Source organism: Aspergillus multicolor (genome assembly GCF_047715735.1).
Source record: "Aspergillus multicolor strain CBS 133.54 unplaced genomic scaffold BDW74scaffold_32, whole genome shotgun sequence".
NCBI classification, from domain to species: Eukaryota; Fungi; Ascomycota; class Eurotiomycetes; order Eurotiales; family Aspergillaceae; genus Aspergillus; species Aspergillus multicolor.
In genome coordinates, this window is record NW_027395983.1 from 104,499 (window position 1) to 120,285 (window position 15,787).

The window sequence follows — 15,787 nt, forward strand, 5'->3', positions numbered from 1 at the left end:
TCGAAGGCCTCATAGGGATTATGGTGCGGCTGGTCCACCAGGAACTCGATATTTCCTTTGTATCTATCGTAGGAAAACGTGAAACGCAACTGGAAAGATTTAAATGGATTCCTCGTCCTCAAGCGGACAATGCCCGGTTATCTTGAGAAGGAGCTTTCCAGCTCTGCATACACCAAAAACCCGGGATCGGGCTTGGTGATTACTTATTTTAGCGAAGGTCGTGAACAACTCTTGCTGGATAATGGCTTTTGTGTCGAGAATGAGAGAGTCATATAGCTTAAATGTCAGCCAAGGGCTCCAGCCCCAAACGGCAGAAGCACTGGAGAAGACGCGGTATCCCAACTTGATTAGGAATCACGTATGGTAGTTCTCAAATCTCATGCTATTTACATCGCTACTCGACAACTTTTAATCTGAGTGGATTCATTGTGAAGGCATTCAAGTTGAAAGGGCAATTACGTCTCTATGGCGCATCCTACATGAAAGGTAAGGCACCTATTTTGGGAGCTTGTCATTGTCACGGCATTCATACAATGTTTCAGACAATGAAAGCTTTGGAAAGCTGAGTGTCCAATCACATAACTCACATGAATGGCATAGGGGATTTCTGGAACTGTTGGTGTGGCAGTTGTTTATTTGTTGTCTATACCTGATAAAGAACTGAGTGTTTCATCTCTGCTTGACCTGTAACGTACCAATCAATGTGCACGTACTTAACCATCTTGCAAGCCCACATTACCTCTTTTAGAGCATTTTTGCCATCAAAGACCCGAGTGGGATAATTTGACCCGGTATCGAAGTGTATTTCGCCTGCCTACAGAATTGAAGAAATATATCTACCTAATTCCGACTCTCACTCCAAGGGATTTAGATAGCTAGGGGAGAAATAGGAAATATGGTCCCCCGGATCAACGAAGACCTCCCCCCTGCCTTCGAACAGGCCTCCACAAGCGCGGAAGCACCTACAAGCCATGGAAATGAAGCTGCTCATTCTCGGCATACACCCCCTCACTCTCCCCCGCCAATCTACGAAAATCACCAAGAGAACAACAACACCAACCCCTTCCAACCCACCAGATCAACCAAATCCATCCCCGCAGCCCCGAAGGAGCCACAGGCACAGACCCACTTAGGCCCCCGCCAGCACGGCCTTGCCCTAAACGCCATTCTCGGCCGGTACACCGAGTGGCCCTGGGAGTATCTGCCAGGCGGGCACCACCCCGTACACCTAGGCGACGTCTTGTCCTGCGAAGACAGATCTTACAAAGTCCTGCACAAGCTCGGCGCAGGCGGCTTCGGGAACGTCTGGCTGTGCCGTGTTTGTGGCATTCACACCGACACTGACATCAGTGTCAAGCAAGGCGAAAACAAGCCGCGGTATCTCGCGGTCAAGATCCTCAAGGCTGAAGTGTCTGGCGATGACTGTCGGGAGGTCCACAGCGCGCTGATGCTCATGCAGAAAGCTAGACTGGATCCGGAAATAAATGACTGGTGTTTACTCCCCGATGATGTGTTTACGCTTACGGGGCCGAACGGCACACATCAGTGTTTCGCGTATGAAGTTGCGGCGGCGGGCATCGAGGATATGTCCCGCGCTGTGGACGACGTTGATGGGTTTTTGCGTGGGTTGGCGAGGCAGACGGCGATGGCGATGGGTGTCCTGCACCGCAACGAGATCGTGCATGGGGACTTTCGGCCGTCAAATATCCTCTTCCGGCTGAGCGGGTTGAATGGCTTGCCTGAGGAGGAGGTCATGGAGCTTCTGGGTATTCCGAACGGGGCCGAGGTCGTTGTTTACGAGGACGTCGACCCCCATGCCCATCCCCCGCGGTATATCCTGAACCCCGTGGACTTTAACGCGGAGATCCTGGGGCGCCTCGGCACGAGCCGGATCTGGATTACTGACTTTGGAGAAGCGTTTGTGGAGGGCGAGCCGCCGGCGCATGGGTCGGGTATACCCTACCGCTATGCGGCGCCGGAGGTTGCGCTGGACCATTGGGCGGGCAAGGAGAGTGATGTCTTTGCGCTGGCCGCGACGATGTATGAGGTGCGGTTTGGAAGGAAGCTGTTTGCGATGCAATATGATGCGGATACGGTTGAGGCGTATGTGCATTATATGGTGCGGTATTGTGGGCGCTTGCCGGAGATGTGGTGGCGGCAGTGGAGGGATGTGTGGAGGGAGGGTGACGGACCCGGCGGATGAGGATACGCTGGAGGGGGAGGAGACGGTTAAACGCTGGCATTTGCGCAAGGCGGTCTGTGTGAGGGTTGCGCATCGCATTAAGACGGTGCATGATTGGGATGATCTTGCTGTAGGTTGTGCCGACTCGCACTCGGTTGAGTCGGCTGTGCGGCCTGAGTGGCATGAGGCTATCCCGAAGAAGGAAAAGGTGCTTTTTGCGGATTTGCTCTATCGTATGACGGCGTTGCATCCCAGGGACCGGTATACGATTCAGGAAGTTCTCGATCATCCCTGGTTTCAATATAGAGTTGCTCAAACGTACGTGCCGCGGAGAGATGACAGAGTGCATGGGAATGATAACGGGCCTCTACCTGAGCCAGTTGGTACCCTTGTGTCTAATAAGCAGGACAGCCAGGCTCAAGAGGTCGATGAGATTGAAGCTCACCTGCAAAAGGCCTTGGTCGTGGATGAGCCCGACGCGCTTGATTTTACCCCATTGCAAACAGCGGAGGAAGTTGTGATATTGCATTCTGACGACAGCACTTTGGTCATCGAGGAGCCTCAGCTAGCCGTTGCCGATTTATCAGAGACAGCGCTACCACAACCAGTTGACGATACAGCAGGTCAGGCAATCACTCTAGACGTCCTAACACCAACTCCCAGAGCAGGAGCAAACTCGCCATGCTCCGCCGTCAACAAACGGCTGTCAAGGCTGTCCACCGATGCGAATGTGCCCTTCTTCGTCTCAGCTGTGCAGTCTCTCGTAGTTGACGGGAACGAGTCGTACCATACTGCAACTCTGGGGCTTGATCTCGACGACCTGCACTCCCTGAGGGCTGTCAAGTCCATCCCCAGTCCTAGGTGGCCGTTACTGGACGAGCCCTTGCTTGAGGAGCGTCCCAGTTCCCGCTTGGGTGATAGCGAACTGCCCCTAATGAGCGGTGCCTTGACGCTGGGTCTGTCGGAGAAAGGGAGGAGGAGGAGGAGGAGGGGCAAGAAGCAAGGAACGCGTTCGAAGGTGGTTTCTGTAGTTCGGTCGGTTGGGCGCGCTTTCCGGTCTGTTTTTGCTTGATTCGTCTGCTCTACCTGGAGGTTTACGTGGCCTTTAGCGTTTTGATCTTTCTTAAATAATATTTCGTTTCAACCTTGTGTTCAGTAGGTTTCTTGCCAGATTCTCATAGGCCTACTGCTTTGGTGTTTCCACCTGGAGTGCGTAGGGGCTATTTTACGAGTCCTTGGCAAGATATATATTTGACCGACGTTAATAGAGGACTCGTCGGACCAAGAACAACGCTTCTCATGCAGCTCGCAACTCCTATGTTCTCTACACACCTTAACGAGCTGCTTTCTTCTCCCCGCCTACGAAACGGGACCAGTCATGCCTGAGTTCAGTTACGGCTACGATCTGGCCATAGACACCTAAGGCGCCGAACAATATCACGTGCCATCGGCGATAAACAATCAGGACAGCAGCATCATCCTTCCCAACACCTTTCCATCGCCGCTGTTGCCAGCATCACTCTTATCATCAATCAAAATGGACTCCCCGCCTCGTGATCCCATATTGACCGCCGAAGCGGAAGACGACCTCGAAACTGCGGTCCTCCTCCCCCGCAGCACCTCACAAGCTTCAGCCCCGGATGAACAGGAGGGGCACCAACGCCGTCATCTCGGACTACTGTCTACAACATTCCTAATGTACCAAATAACCCCCTATACCGCCTCATTCCTTTTTAGTAAACATATTAATAGACTCCAGCACAAACCGTATGATCGGCACCGCCATCTTCTCCACGCCCTCCGCCATCGCCGCCAGCGTCGGCAGCGCGGGCGCGGCATTAGCCCTCTGGGTCGTCGGCTTGCTCCTGGCGTACTGCGGCATGTTTATTTGGATTGAGCTGGGCTCGCGCATGCCACGGAGTGGTGGGGAGAAGGTCTATCTTGAGGCGGCTTACCCGCGGCCAGCGATGCTGGTTACGACGGTGTTTGCCGTGCATGTTATTTTTCTTGGGTTTACTGGTGGGTTTCCTTCTGTTTTTTTCTTTTTTTTTTTTTTTCTTCTTAAGAAAAAAGGAAAGATATTAATGGGTGGGGCTTATGGAAAAACAGGCATTGGGAGTGTCGTTGTCGCGGAGAATATCCTCCTCGCGCTGAACGGGTCCGCGAATGATTGGGTGAAGAGGGCGCTGGCCATTGCAGTCCTTGCCGCTATTGCGGCGATACACATCAGGGCTAGTGCGCTGGGGGTGAAGATCATGGTGAGCCATACGCACAGAGACATTGGAGATGAGTTGACGAGCATACCTAGAACGTCTTGGCCTCCGTCAAAATCATCATCCTGGTCCTGATCATTCTCTCCGGCCTTCGCGCCCTCCGCGGCGATCTCCCCCAGATCCCAGACCCCGCCAGCAGTCTAAAGAACCCATTCGCCGGCTCCTCATCCTCTGTATCGGACTACACCAACGCCCTCTTCAAGATCCTGGCTACATATCAAGGCTGGTCAAACGCGGCATACGTCCTCGACGAAGTGCGGAATCCACGACAAGTTCTGAAAATAGCAGGCATCGTTGGCGTCGTTGGCGTCGGGCTTCTCTACATCCTAACGAACATCTCGTACTTCATCGTTGCGACACCGGAGGAAATCAGCAAGACGGGCGTCACGGTCGTTGCGCTCCTCATCGGTAAAGTATTCGGACACACGATGCTCTGGGCAACAGCTGCCCTAGCGGCGTTATCCTCCTTCGGGAATCTCATGACAGCATCGTTTACGATGTCCCGCGTCGTCCGTGAGTTTGCGAGGGAAGGTATTGTTCCGCATTCTGTTTTCTTTGCGAGCTTGACGCCCTCGGGGTCTCCCTCCGCTGCGTTCTTGCTTGTGTTTCTGTCGTCGACGGTGATGATTCTTTTCATCCCGTTTGGTTAGTACACACGCGCCCATCCACTCTTCATTTTCTTTGGGGTCTATGCTGACGGGCTATCTCCAGGCTCGGTCTACAACTTCCTTCTAGACGTCGGGCAGTACGCAATCGCGATAATCAACATCCTCGTCGTGATTGGGCTGTTCATTATCCGTAGGCGCGAGCGGCACGATCCACCCCCACCTTCAGCTCAGTCTCGGTCTCCTACTGACCAGCGCACATTCCGCGCCTGGACGCCCGTCGTAGCCCTCTTCTTCCTCTCGCAGATCTTCCTCCTCATCACGCCATTTGTACCCTCAGCACTGGGTAAAGATACCTCATTACCCTCGTGGCTCTACGCCTTCGTCGCGCTCCTTGTGTTTCTCGGTGCGGTGGTCTGCTGGTTCGTCTCTTGGGAGATTCTACCTAGGCACGGGGGGTTCGTGTGGACAGCGAGGGAGGAGCTTACCTCTGATGCGAATGGAGGGGAGACGGTTGTTGTTTGGGAGAGGGTTAAGATTCACTAGGCGCCAGGGGCATCTTTTACCATGCTTAACCGTATGGTTTAAATCTTAACGTATGGCCGCTCCCTCATTACGGGTGTAAGGAGTAGCACCCTCATGTCCAATGACATAGGACTGAGTGGTGAGGCCGATCTATATCCAGACCTCTGCAGACAACCTGGAAGCCATGGCCAACGCCAGTGCCATGCATGATACAGTATGACGAGTAACGGCCCTGCATCGCGAATGCTAATGCAGTAAGGATACCCGAGCCGACGCGGTTACGAGCTGGAGGGCGACACGCCGCAGACTGAAACACACACATGGTATGTATCACGTTAGTGACGCGGTGGCGTGGTCTGGGTACTATGCATGCAGCACCTGCAGGTGGTATATTGGATTTGGAGGTGCTGCAGACTGCAGTGCAAACAAACTTTGACGGGTCATATCTTCTGCATGACCTCGGGAATTAGGGATTGTGTGATGGCCAGGAAGTGAAGTCCTGCAGGATTGACGTGCAGGACAAACGTTGACCTGTATAGTGAGGGGTTACCTGTCGGATTAGCCATAACTGCGGTACGCCGACTCTACAAACAGTTATCAGAACAGGAAACTCTGTCACGCGTATAGAACTGCGGGACCACTTCATCGAGTCTTCAGAGTACGGTCTGGCATGAATCCGACCTTTCCGGGTTCCCTGGGCTGCATCGCTCATGCCGTTCTTGATTCCGAGCTCCAGCGTGGGTATTCCGTGTACCTGGAATGGCCAGCGGGGTGCAGTGCAGGACATCATGTAGAGCATTGACTCGGTTCTTCGTTGTTACTGTCCTTGCTGCTTAGCTAGCAGCGAACCGCGAGTCCGCGACCCGTCCCAAGAGCTCGGTCCATCCAAATATAATCGTTCGCAGGCTGATGCCGCAGCTGTTTTCTTGATTTGTTACTTGAGGTAGCAACCATACTCGAAGGTAAAATTGGCGGAGAGCCTGCGTAGCTAGATATCGTATCACGTCCCTAATGTACTTTTGAGAACCATCTATACACCCAGATTATATCCCTCATTTCCAATGCTGCGGCAACTCATTCCCCCCCGACTCCTCCCACGTAACATCCCTGCGCACCCTTATACTATGCAACGGCACCTCATCCCCATAATCATCCAACCCGGACTGCGAAACATCCATATGCACATCATTCTTCGCCAGAATCTCATCCGTCGGACGGAAGGAGGGCGAATTCGGCGTCCGCTGTCGACTCCCGCTCGCGCCGGTACCTTTATTCGTGCCCTTTGAGTTCTTCGTTGTGGGGTTCCGGCGTGAGCCGTAGCCGTCGCGGCTAGCGAATTTTGATGAGACCATCATGACTAGTGGTCGGAGGGTCGGCATGCAGGCGGAGACGATGCCGATTGCGCATTCGATTACGGACCAGGTGCAGGAGCTCCCGATTGTGCCGGAGGTGTTTGTGGCGTCGAATTCGAAGAGGGTGGTGAAGCGGTAGATGCTGCAGAAGACGACACTATCATTTCCGGATACGAATTAGCTTTGGCTTCCAATAATGTGAGGGGCGTGGATTGGGATGGAAGGAGCAAGGTCGGGATAACGTACAAACTGCCCAGCATGAAAAGCCCGATCACAGACAACCTGTTCGCGAGCGGAGCCTGTAGTTTCCATACAACTCGGACCGGGAGAGAGAGGATCGCAATGTCGGTGATGATATTCGGGACGGCGTTTCCGATGAACATGCCCTTAAGGTTAATGCATGTACCGGGTATCGACGAGTCCCAGGTCCTGGCAATGGGTGTACATTGGAAGATGCTCACGCAGACGATTGCAATTGACCATGCGATGGCGATACCACCCAGGATATACACGGCGATGCGGAATGCTCGTGTTGGGAAGAGTCGTGAGTATAGGAGCAGGATGGCGATTTTGATCAGGCCGATGGTTACACTGTAGGTGCATTCGAAGGTCATCAGGAGCTGCGTTTCTTGTTAGTAGGAATTTGGATTGATATCGGTTAGTCGGGATTCTGTACCTTCGCGATCATCACTAGATTATGCGCCGATTGAGTCTGAGCATGGAGTCCCATTCCATAGTGGACCACTGTCGGGGCTGTTAGCCTCTGGATGCTGGGAGGCGGGTGCGGTCTTACTTGTGAGGTGGATTGCAGCGTCTGAGAACAAGAACATCTGCAATCCTCGTATTTCAATGAGCGGCTTGCCCCCTTGCTACCAGAGAGTCTGTCGCGGGTGCATACCAATGAGATCAGAATCGCCCAGTCATCAATCCCAACACTCAGCCCTTTCTTCCACCGCGCCGCAAATCGCAGCCCCACGAAGACGGCAGCGATCACCGTCACCGCGATGTTCCCAGCGCGGTACTCGCCCTGCTTGGAAGCGTAGATGTCGGACGGCATGGTGTTGACGGCTCAGCGTTCACCGCTTGGGCCACGAGTTCTGAGGATCAGAAAATCCAGCACGGCGGGAACGCTTGGAGGCGAGGCGAGGAACCATTGAAACAGACTACTGCCGAGAAGATAAAGGGGCCATATTCGCAGGCTAAAACAATAATCCATCAGGCCATCAGTTGGGTTTCATGTAAGCAATCATCGTTAGATCATCGTGAGTCTGTGGCTAACGAGTCAGCGACAGTCAACCTCAGTCGAGGCCGCCACCCTTCATGCACGACTGCGTCGACTGGAGACTCGTTGCGCTCTCGTGATGAGCTGGATTGACAGGTCATTTTGATCTCAGATACCACAATCGCTTTATCCAATCGAAATCCCGCAGGATGAAACGAGTTAAATCTCCGGCCTCCGTGCGCCGTTCTGTGGGGCGAGTACCTGTGCGATGCATGCACGGCATGCGGCGGCGGCATTAGCGTCTGTTGGTGATTTGACCGTTCGACGCCCTTTTCCACAACTCCAAGCCTGCTTCAGGGATGGTCTAACGTCTGACAGCTGTCATATTGGCCGATGTGGATCTTGTAACCGCGCGAGGGACACCCGAGCCGTTGCGCGGGCGAATGCGAGGAGGGAGGGGCGTGCGACCTAGACCGAATCCACGAACAAAGAAAGATTGGAGTAGCGTCGCACTCAACTCGGCGCCGGCATGTCTGTCAAAAGGGGCCAGCCTTTGACCGCGCAGTTGATGTCTCAATTCCGCCTCCTCAAATTCTTCTGAATCCCAACCTGAATCTGATAGATCGAAACTGAAATTGAAACCTTCTGAATCCTGAAGACTCAGAACCCGCGATCGCAACTCGAAACAACATGGAAAAACCGATCTTCGCCTTTGTTCCTGGTGCTTGGCACACTCCCCAGACTTTTGCTGCGCTGCGTAGCCTGATGGCCGAGCAGGGGCTTGAGTCGATTGCGATTTCCACACCCTCTGTCGGCGCCTCTCCGCCGGTGAAGGGACTTCATGCAGACGTTATTCACACCAAGGCCATGCTGCAGGAACTGGTCGACAACGGTCGGCAGGTGGTGGTCGTCATGCATTCCTACGGTGGAGCGGTGGGCGGGAGCGCGATTGAGGGGTTGGGGTACGCGCAACGCGCAAAGGCTGGTCGGCGGGGGGGAGTGATCATGGCCGTGTGGATGGCGGCCTTTGTAGTATGCAAGGAGCAAACAGTTCTTGACCTGCTGGGCGGCAGCTGGGAGCCCTGGATGCAGTTCAAGAACGACGATGGCTACGTCCATACCTCTGACGAATCGAACGTGTTCTACGGCGACGTAGCGCCGGAGGAACAGCAGAGGCAGATTGCCTTGCTCAAGCCGCAGCCTCAACTGTCCTTTAAGGAGCCGGCGCTGTATGAACCTTGGCGTGAAATCCCGTCGATGTATCTATTCTGCGAAAAGGACCAGGCGCTTCCGCTAGTTGCCCAGGAGGCTTTTGCGAAGATTCTAGGCCAGGGTCCCTCGGTCACTTACCACACCGACGCGTCTCATTCACCGTTCCTGAGCCAGCCTGAGAAGGTCATTGAGGGGCTCCGGCTGGCGTTGCAGGTCGGGAGAGAGCAGAGCGGGATCAGGGCGATGGCGTCGCTTTGAGTTGGTTCTGTCCATGAAGATCCGTGGATTCCATGGTCAATGCAGGAAATCAAGGATGAAATGACGAAATTGTGGGATTGAACAAGGACGGACGATGGAGGGGGATGGGGAGATGGGATGGGCACAGTCACGTGCACGGACGAGGGTATACATCGCCAGCGAAGATTGGAGGAACCAGAATGCCTGTTTGCTTTTGATTGCTCGAAATGAGGGATTGTCACCCCATCAAGCGTAGATACCACTGTCGTCGGCTAAGAATCAAGTCTTTTCAATCATGTCCTCTTCAGCAAACCTTCTCCTCGCGCACGGGTACACAGCCGAGGGCTAACTTTTGCCTTCGCATGGAAGTCGATGCTTCCATTGGTGGAATCTTCATCTACAGTAGCATCATGCAGCATCGCACTGCAAGGGTCGAAAGAGCTAAATCATCCTGCCAAGGACGCGGACTCGACCTGCGAAACCCCAAAACAGGTATCCAGTGCGACAACACGAGGGGGGGTTGGCGTTGACGCTGTACCCTAGTTGGACGTCGTCGAACCGGCCTACAGGGTTCTGCTCATAACACCGATCATGATTGAGTGGGTGAGCATGACAGCTCATCTCCCAATCAATGCTTGAAGAAACGAGGACAATCCACTAGTTGGTGGAGATCTCTAGCCCTACGCGGAGCTGTAAAGGACCTCGGGAGCTCTACTCCGGGGAAGGGACCACGTTCGAGTCAACTTTGATCGTCGTTCCGCAGCCAATATTGCGGGGTATACTCCTGCGAGGTGCAGCATGATCATGAACGGTGGATTCCTCCGCTTATGGAAGTTCATGGTTGTTGCAGGTGTCAGGGACATCCGACTGTTCTGGTCGACCAAGGACGAAACCAACCAACAAGCTCGCGCCATGCCGCGCCAGGATTGTGAAGAATCAAGCCACTGGGATTATTTTGCGGGGAAATAGCTCGGCGAGCGTATAGAACTGATGGTTAAACTCTCGATGTCGCAACTGTTGCCTCCGCTTCGTCCTACCCTCGACATCCCAGTTGAAGCACATGCGCAATAGCCTCGCTCGCCACCATGACAGTGAGTTATTGACCGAGGTTGCACTGGGTATACCTCGAGGATGGTTCTGCGAGGCATAAATAGCAGGTGATTCCTCACGTTTAGGACCATACTTTTGCAATCAACGGGTATTCGAGTTCTTCAACTTCAAGAAATCAGGTCATCAGTTCTCATCTAAGTCAAGACATTCGCAGACATACCTTTCATCCAAAATGAAGCTTGCCACCGGTCTCGTCACCCTGACCCTCGCCTACGGCGCCTTCGCTGAGCCCATCCCCAAGGCTAAGCGTGCCCTGTCCGACTACACCGCGGTCTTCAGCGCCATCCAAACCCAGGTCGCGACAGTCTCGTCCACTGTCGCCTCGTACGTAGGCGGCTCGACCGCTGGAACCTCCGTTCAAGATGCCTCGACCGAGCTTGTGACCATCATCAACAACGGTGCCAGCAGTGTCGCCGGCTTTGACAGTCTCAGCTCGCTCGAAGCCCTCCAACTCGTTTCGCCCATCCAAGACCTGACCAGCGATATCAGCGACCTCGTCGATGCCGTCATCGCCGCCGAACCAAACTTTGTCGCGGATGGTCTTGCCGGGGATGTCCTTACTTCCCTCCAGGACCAAAAGACTGCTGCCGAAGGCCTGAGGGATGCCATCACTCCGAAGGTTCCGTCTTCCCTGCAGGACATTGCATCGGAACTCGCGGAGGGCATTGTTACCGAGATCGAACGCGGGATTGCTGCGTACTCGGACTAAGTGTATAGATAACCGGGCAACATGAGAGACTGGAAGATTGTTCGAGTGGTCGTGTTGTAGGATGGTGGAACATAGCGGGGATCGGCTTTTAGCCGCTCGGATCGTTGGACTATTCATCTTGCTTAGTAGTGGCTCTTGAATGAATTATGTATGACTTACTCCGTACTTACTGAAGAAGCCTAGCCCATTCGTAAAACAGCAAGAGACAAGAGTTGTTTGCTTTTGTTCCCTCTGTGTCTGTATCCAAGAAACGTTGACAGAAATGGAGAACAGATGCACCGACGAATCGACCACCTGGAGGATACGGTCAGAAGACTGATCGGCAACGCTCCGACCGATCCACCAACAGCCATCCCATCCTCGAACTGCGTCGGGCATTTTCCAGGTCCGACTGATGTTAATAGCCAATGTTCAGCGCGAGTTGGTACGACCGTAATCGATGGAAAACACTCGGTCTACGAACCCACGAACGACTGGCACGAGGTGCTACGAGAGGTTTGTCGCTTGCCCACTGGTTGAATATGCTAATCAATTTAGGTCAATGAACTCAAAAGGGCATGGGGTGAGACCCAGGACGACTCGGCTTCGCCACATCTTTTGTCGAGCTCGGTCGACGGCACCGGCCTGCTCTTCGGTCATGTTCAGCGAGTGGACATCCCTGAGATCTTATCATCTTTGCCGTCCCAGCATGAGCTGGAGAAGCTCATACAGTGGTTCTTAAATAGATCCATCTTTCCATTATCGATTCCTCGTAAGTCGTTGGCAGTTCAACACGGGAGAAGCTTACCCAGTCTTTAGCCATCATACACGAACCGACGTTTATGCGAGAGGCATGGTTCAAATGCCACTGTTCTGGCGTGTACTGACGCTCCTAGTAAAACTCCCACATTGATGACCCATGTCGAAGCAGCGTCATTTGGATAGGGCTTCTGTTTTCTGTTCTCGGCTGCACTATGCTCGCTGCTGTTTTATATGGCTCCCGAGACTACCACGACCCCGAAGAACGATTCCATCTTTACCGCTTACGAACCGCACAGTGCCTGTTCATTGGCGATACCGCAAAATGTCAACCATATACAATCGAGACTCTGCGTCTCAATGCCGCGGCTGAGCTGAACAGAAAAGACGACAGTGGCCGGGGACTTTGGATCGTGACAGGAGTCATTGTTAGAGCTGCGGTCAACATGGGATATCATCGCGACACAGATCACACGCCTTCCTTATCACCCATGAAGGGAGAGTATAGACGACGAATATGGCTTTCATATAAGATCATGGACGACGTGGCCTCCTTCTTGTCCGGCTTTCCGCGCATGACACCAGCCATCAACACGGACACGAAGGAACCGCTTAATCTTTACGACCGGGAGTTATCTGACAATCTCACAGTCCTCCCAGAGTCAAGGCCACTGTCGGAGCCAACGCCAGCCACCTTCATAATTGCCAAGGGCCGCCTATCCCATGCATTTGGCCAAGTTGTCGATTTCATCAACGGGCCTTGTCCCGACAATTACACCAAGGAACTAGAGATAGATGAATATCTGAACAATATGTGGTCACTTATTCCGCTGCACATGAAAGTGGATTCAGATAGCCCGCATGAATTCTCACTAGAATCGCCGCAGAACTACTCGCGTTTGGCGCTCGCACCCATGTTCCATTATGGGATTTGCACCTTACATCGAAGATTTATTCGGACCAACCTCAAGAAGTACGCGGGCGATGTATCACATCGTCACTCGCATTGATCGAGTTTCAGCAACTGTTGCCGCCGGTCTGGTACACACTCGCGCGATCTCGACAGGTTCTTGCCCCTGCAGCGATGACAATACTTCTCGAATTGGAGATGAGGCGAACAACTCCGGATATGTCTTCGGAGATCGCAACTGATACGCTCATGGAAGCTTTGAAGAAATCCGTCACCTTGTGGAAAAAGGCGTCAGAAGCTTGCGACGAAGCTGCAAAAGTCTACAACACCTTGAACCATATGATTCAGGGTTTCTGAAGGGGTAGTCCTCAAGAAGGTTCGCGGTCGCTGGTACTTGATGCACCCAGCCATAGTCGAATTGACTGGAATGTAACCGGCGGTGCGAATAAGCATGGTGGCATCGACTGGGTAAGTCGTTTACCTCGGTTTGATTCCCGCATTGACGTGATTCAGGCTTGGTGGGATGAGATGATCGAGAATTCAGGACTGTGGGACGGCTCTTCTATGATCTTCTGATCTCGAGTCTGTGTCTCACCGTAGCCTGGAACCAGCCGCGGCGCCAATCGCCTTATCCCGCAAACATGACTCATTCAGCAAAGCTTTATTTCCGCGACCATGTCATGTTGGTGCCTTTTACGTCAGAACTACGCCGGGTTGGATGCCTGAAATTCCCCAACTCTGATACAGAACGACCTTCAAAGGATGAATCCTCTGTTCAACGCTGTATGTAAATCTACCCAAATAGCAGCAAGATGCCTGGACGCCCACAGTTCTACAACAATGATCTTGACTTGCCTCCGATAACTGAAGCCAATCTTCGCCAGACACTAAAAGACCTCCGACGCGCTGCTCTGAATGGTGTCAACGTGATCGAAACTAGTGCTCCCGCGACCGGTCAGTATGATGGCCGAGGAATATATACTGGGGAGTTAGGTATCTATACCTTTGAACATGCCGTATTTAAGATGCGTCACCATTGTATACAGTTTGAACTTTCCTGACTATTGTCTTTAGGAATTCCTGCCGCATATCTTCGTCTTGGCCATCAAATAGAGTCGTTAGGTGCAACTGCCGACTTCTACAAACTGGCCGGCTCACGTATCCCTGTGCGAGGGCCAGATTTACCTCTGAAGATAGGAGGACTTTCGCCCCTCGCATCCAAATCGCCCATCGCCGCCGTCGTGCTGAGGGTTCTCCACAGATGTCTAACTGGCCAGGCGGATGAGATTTCCCAGTCGGACCTTGAATGCCTCACCGAGGCTGTACAAATGGCGCTCAGTCATGGTTCTGTTGCCTTCTATCATGGGCACAATTTGGGTGCCGACGAGGTTCTCTTCGGTCGCGCTGGGTTGCTGTGGGCCCTCTTGAATATCAGGACCACGACGAACGAATTTTCACCTTCGCAGAAGGAGCGACTACAGCCAATCCTCGATGAGATTCCAGAGCTTATTCGTCTCATCATTGACGCGGGCCGAGAAGGGGCTGCCGACTACGCCAAGAATCACGGCCGTAAAGACGCTCTCCCTTTGATGTGGACGTGGAAGCCTGGAGGCTATGGGATCGGATGGTGAGTAATGGGCTTTAGGTAGCACAACATCACTGACCACCGTCAACTGTCAGGGCTCATGGATTATGCGGAGTAATTCCGATCCTCCTCGCCTGTTCTCTCGATGAATTGGCCAACGACGCAGACAGCTATCTTCGGGAGATTGGAGGGACCATCAGCGCACTTTGCGAGCTATGCATTGCACAAAATGGCCACTTGGCGACGAAACTCCCTCTCCAGGCCTCATCTCGCGAGTCACCGCTCGTCCAGATGTGTCATGGCGCTCCTGCAATCCTAGGGCTACTCGGATGCGCGATGAAACATAGACACCTTCTTCTAAACCACTGGGAGCCGAGCTGGACTCGCGCTGCTCGCCTTGCGACAGACAGAGTATGGGATGAAGGCCTTCTCTCGAAGGGCGGCGGTCTGTGCCATGGTACCGCCGGAAATGCATGGCCCTTCCTTCTGTTACATGTCGTCTACGAGTACAACGCCGAAGTCTTGGATGAAGCCCGACACAACTACGCTGGGCGATCAAACATCGAAGACACAGTCGAAGACACTCTCACAGGTGACGAGTTTCTTTCTCGCGCTCTTGCAATGCTTCTGCTTGCGCGCGAAACTCCGCCCTACAACGAAGCTCCAGAGACTGCCTCTAACGACTATCGCATGTCTGATCATCCGTACTCCCTCTTTGAAGGCCTGGCTGGCACCGTGTGTGCTTGGACAGAAGCCTGCGCCGTGGTCAGCGCTCGCCTCCGCAGGTTTGATCTCGGTCCCGAGAACATCGGCCAAGACCCCCAGTTTAAGCAGTATATGCAGCAACAACTTGGATTTCCGTTCTTGGGTGGAAGCGGAGCGTCTGGAGCCTTATGATGAGATAGCTAATGCCACAATGAAATGATTCGTTTGTCTTTCGCTTTTGTCACTACCGAGCAATGACGACGTTAACGCCGAGGTTTTGCCGACTAGAGTTGACGTCCCGGATCCTGATCCCTGTTAATACCAAGCATCCATCGCTGCTAGGTACAGCAGTATTTACCTGGTGAGGACTAGGTAGCACATAGTGCAAACGTAACGCTGCTCATTTAGCAGAAGGTTTACCC

The 15,787-nt window shown here is 53.3% G+C and overlaps 8 protein-coding genes across 8 annotated transcripts; 6 read left to right on the forward strand and 2 right to left on the reverse strand.

Annotated features, from left to right (window-relative positions):
* Positions 1–895: 895 nt before the first annotated feature.
* On the forward strand, positions 896–3,254 carry BDW74DRAFT_182006 (kinase-like domain-containing protein; the record flags this gene model as incomplete). The annotated part of the gene is made up of 2 exons (XM_073730153.1): positions 896–2,103; positions 2,162–3,254. The coding sequence occupies 2 exons, from the start codon at positions 896–898 to the stop codon at positions 3,252–3,254; spliced, it is 2,301 nt and encodes a 766-aa protein (XP_073579878.1).
* A 465-nt stretch (positions 3,255–3,719) lies between these two features.
* BDW74DRAFT_187814 (APC family permease) lies at positions 3,720–5,829 on the forward strand (the record flags this gene model as incomplete). The annotated part of the gene is made up of 5 exons (XM_073731573.1): positions 3,720–3,880; positions 3,942–4,201; positions 4,292–4,440; positions 4,491–5,100; positions 5,167–5,829. 5 exons carry the CDS (start codon positions 3,720–3,722, stop codon positions 5,604–5,606), a joined length of 1,620 nt encoding a protein of 539 aa, XP_073579879.1. The 3' UTR covers positions 5,607–5,829.
* A 769-nt stretch (positions 5,830–6,598) lies between these two features.
* Positions 6,599–8,111, reverse strand: BDW74DRAFT_160449 (uncharacterized protein). The gene is made up of 5 exons (XM_073725623.1): positions 7,836–8,111; positions 7,731–7,767; positions 7,614–7,681; positions 7,184–7,557; positions 6,599–7,094 (listed from the first exon to the last, which is right to left on the reverse strand). The coding sequence occupies exons 1-5, from the start codon at positions 7,992–7,994 to the stop codon at positions 6,638–6,640; spliced, it is 1,095 nt and encodes a 364-aa protein (XP_073579880.1). The 5' UTR covers positions 7,995–8,111; the 3' UTR covers positions 6,599–6,637.
* A 9-nt stretch (positions 8,112–8,120) lies between these two features.
* On the forward strand, positions 8,121–9,882 carry BDW74DRAFT_160450 (alpha/beta hydrolase). Its single transcript, XM_073725624.1, has one exon. It carries the CDS (start codon positions 8,850–8,852, stop codon positions 9,627–9,629), a length of 780 nt encoding a protein of 259 aa, XP_073579881.1. The 5' UTR covers positions 8,121–8,849; the 3' UTR covers positions 9,630–9,882.
* Positions 9,883–10,281: 399 nt separating this feature from the next.
* Positions 10,282–10,912, reverse strand: BDW74DRAFT_160451 (uncharacterized protein). The gene has a single exon (XM_073725625.1). It carries the CDS (start codon positions 10,520–10,522, stop codon positions 10,289–10,291), a length of 234 nt encoding a protein of 77 aa, XP_073579882.1. The 5' UTR covers positions 10,523–10,912; the 3' UTR covers positions 10,282–10,288.
* BDW74DRAFT_182010 (cell wall mannoprotein 1 family protein) lies at positions 10,891–11,427 on the forward strand (the record flags this gene model as incomplete). The annotated part of the gene is made up of 1 exon (XM_073730154.1): positions 10,891–11,427. The coding sequence occupies one exon, from the start codon at positions 10,891–10,893 to the stop codon at positions 11,425–11,427; it is 537 nt and encodes a 178-aa protein (XP_073579883.1).
* A 273-nt stretch (positions 11,428–11,700) lies between these two features.
* On the forward strand, positions 11,701–13,484 carry BDW74DRAFT_187817 (fungal specific transcription factor domain-containing protein; the record flags this gene model as incomplete). The annotated part of the gene is made up of 5 exons (XM_073731574.1): positions 11,701–11,922; positions 11,965–12,178; positions 12,226–12,262; positions 12,335–13,151; positions 13,187–13,484. The coding sequence occupies 5 exons, from the start codon at positions 11,701–11,703 to the stop codon at positions 13,430–13,432; spliced, it is 1,536 nt and encodes a 511-aa protein (XP_073579884.1). The 3' UTR covers positions 13,433–13,484.
* Positions 13,485–13,835: 351 nt separating this feature from the next.
* BDW74DRAFT_160455 (lanthionine synthetase C family protein) lies at positions 13,836–15,595 on the forward strand. Its single transcript, XM_073725626.1, has 3 exons — positions 13,836–14,068; positions 14,150–14,702; positions 14,756–15,595. Exons 1-3 carry the CDS (start codon positions 13,888–13,890, stop codon positions 15,555–15,557), a joined length of 1,536 nt encoding a protein of 511 aa, XP_073579885.1. The 5' UTR covers positions 13,836–13,887; the 3' UTR covers positions 15,558–15,595.
* The last annotated feature ends 192 nt before the right edge of the window (positions 15,596–15,787 follow it).

Bases quoted from the DNA above. Each gene is read 5' to 3' on its own strand.
- BDW74DRAFT_160449 (XM_073725623.1), bottom strand. From the start codon at position 7,994: ATGCCGTCCGACATCTACGCTTCCAAGCAGGGCGAGTACCGCGCTGGG. The intron at 7,558-7,613 runs GTACAGAATCCC...CAAGAAACGCAG, and splicing joins ATCTAGTGATGATCGCGAAG to CTCCTGATGACCTTCGAATG. The intron at 7,095-7,183 runs GTACGTTATCCC...CGGAAATGATAG, and splicing joins CTTTTCATGCTGGGCAGTTT to TGTCGTCTTCTGCAGCATCT.
- BDW74DRAFT_160450 (XM_073725624.1), top strand. From the start codon at position 8,850: ATGGAAAAACCGATCTTCGCCTTTGTTCCTGGTGCTTGGCACACTCCC.
- BDW74DRAFT_160451 (XM_073725625.1), bottom strand. From the start codon at position 10,522: ATGGCGCGAGCTTGTTGGTTGGTTTCGTCCTTGGTCGACCAGAACAGT.
- BDW74DRAFT_160455 (XM_073725626.1), top strand. From the start codon at position 13,888: ATGCCTGGACGCCCACAGTTCTACAACAATGATCTTGACTTGCCTCCG. The intron at 14,069-14,149 runs GTATCTATACCT...TATTGTCTTTAG, and splicing joins AATATATACTGGGGAGTTAG to GAATTCCTGCCGCATATCTT. The intron at 14,703-14,755 runs GTGAGTAATGGG...GTCAACTGTCAG, and splicing joins GGAGGCTATGGGATCGGATG to GGCTCATGGATTATGCGGAG.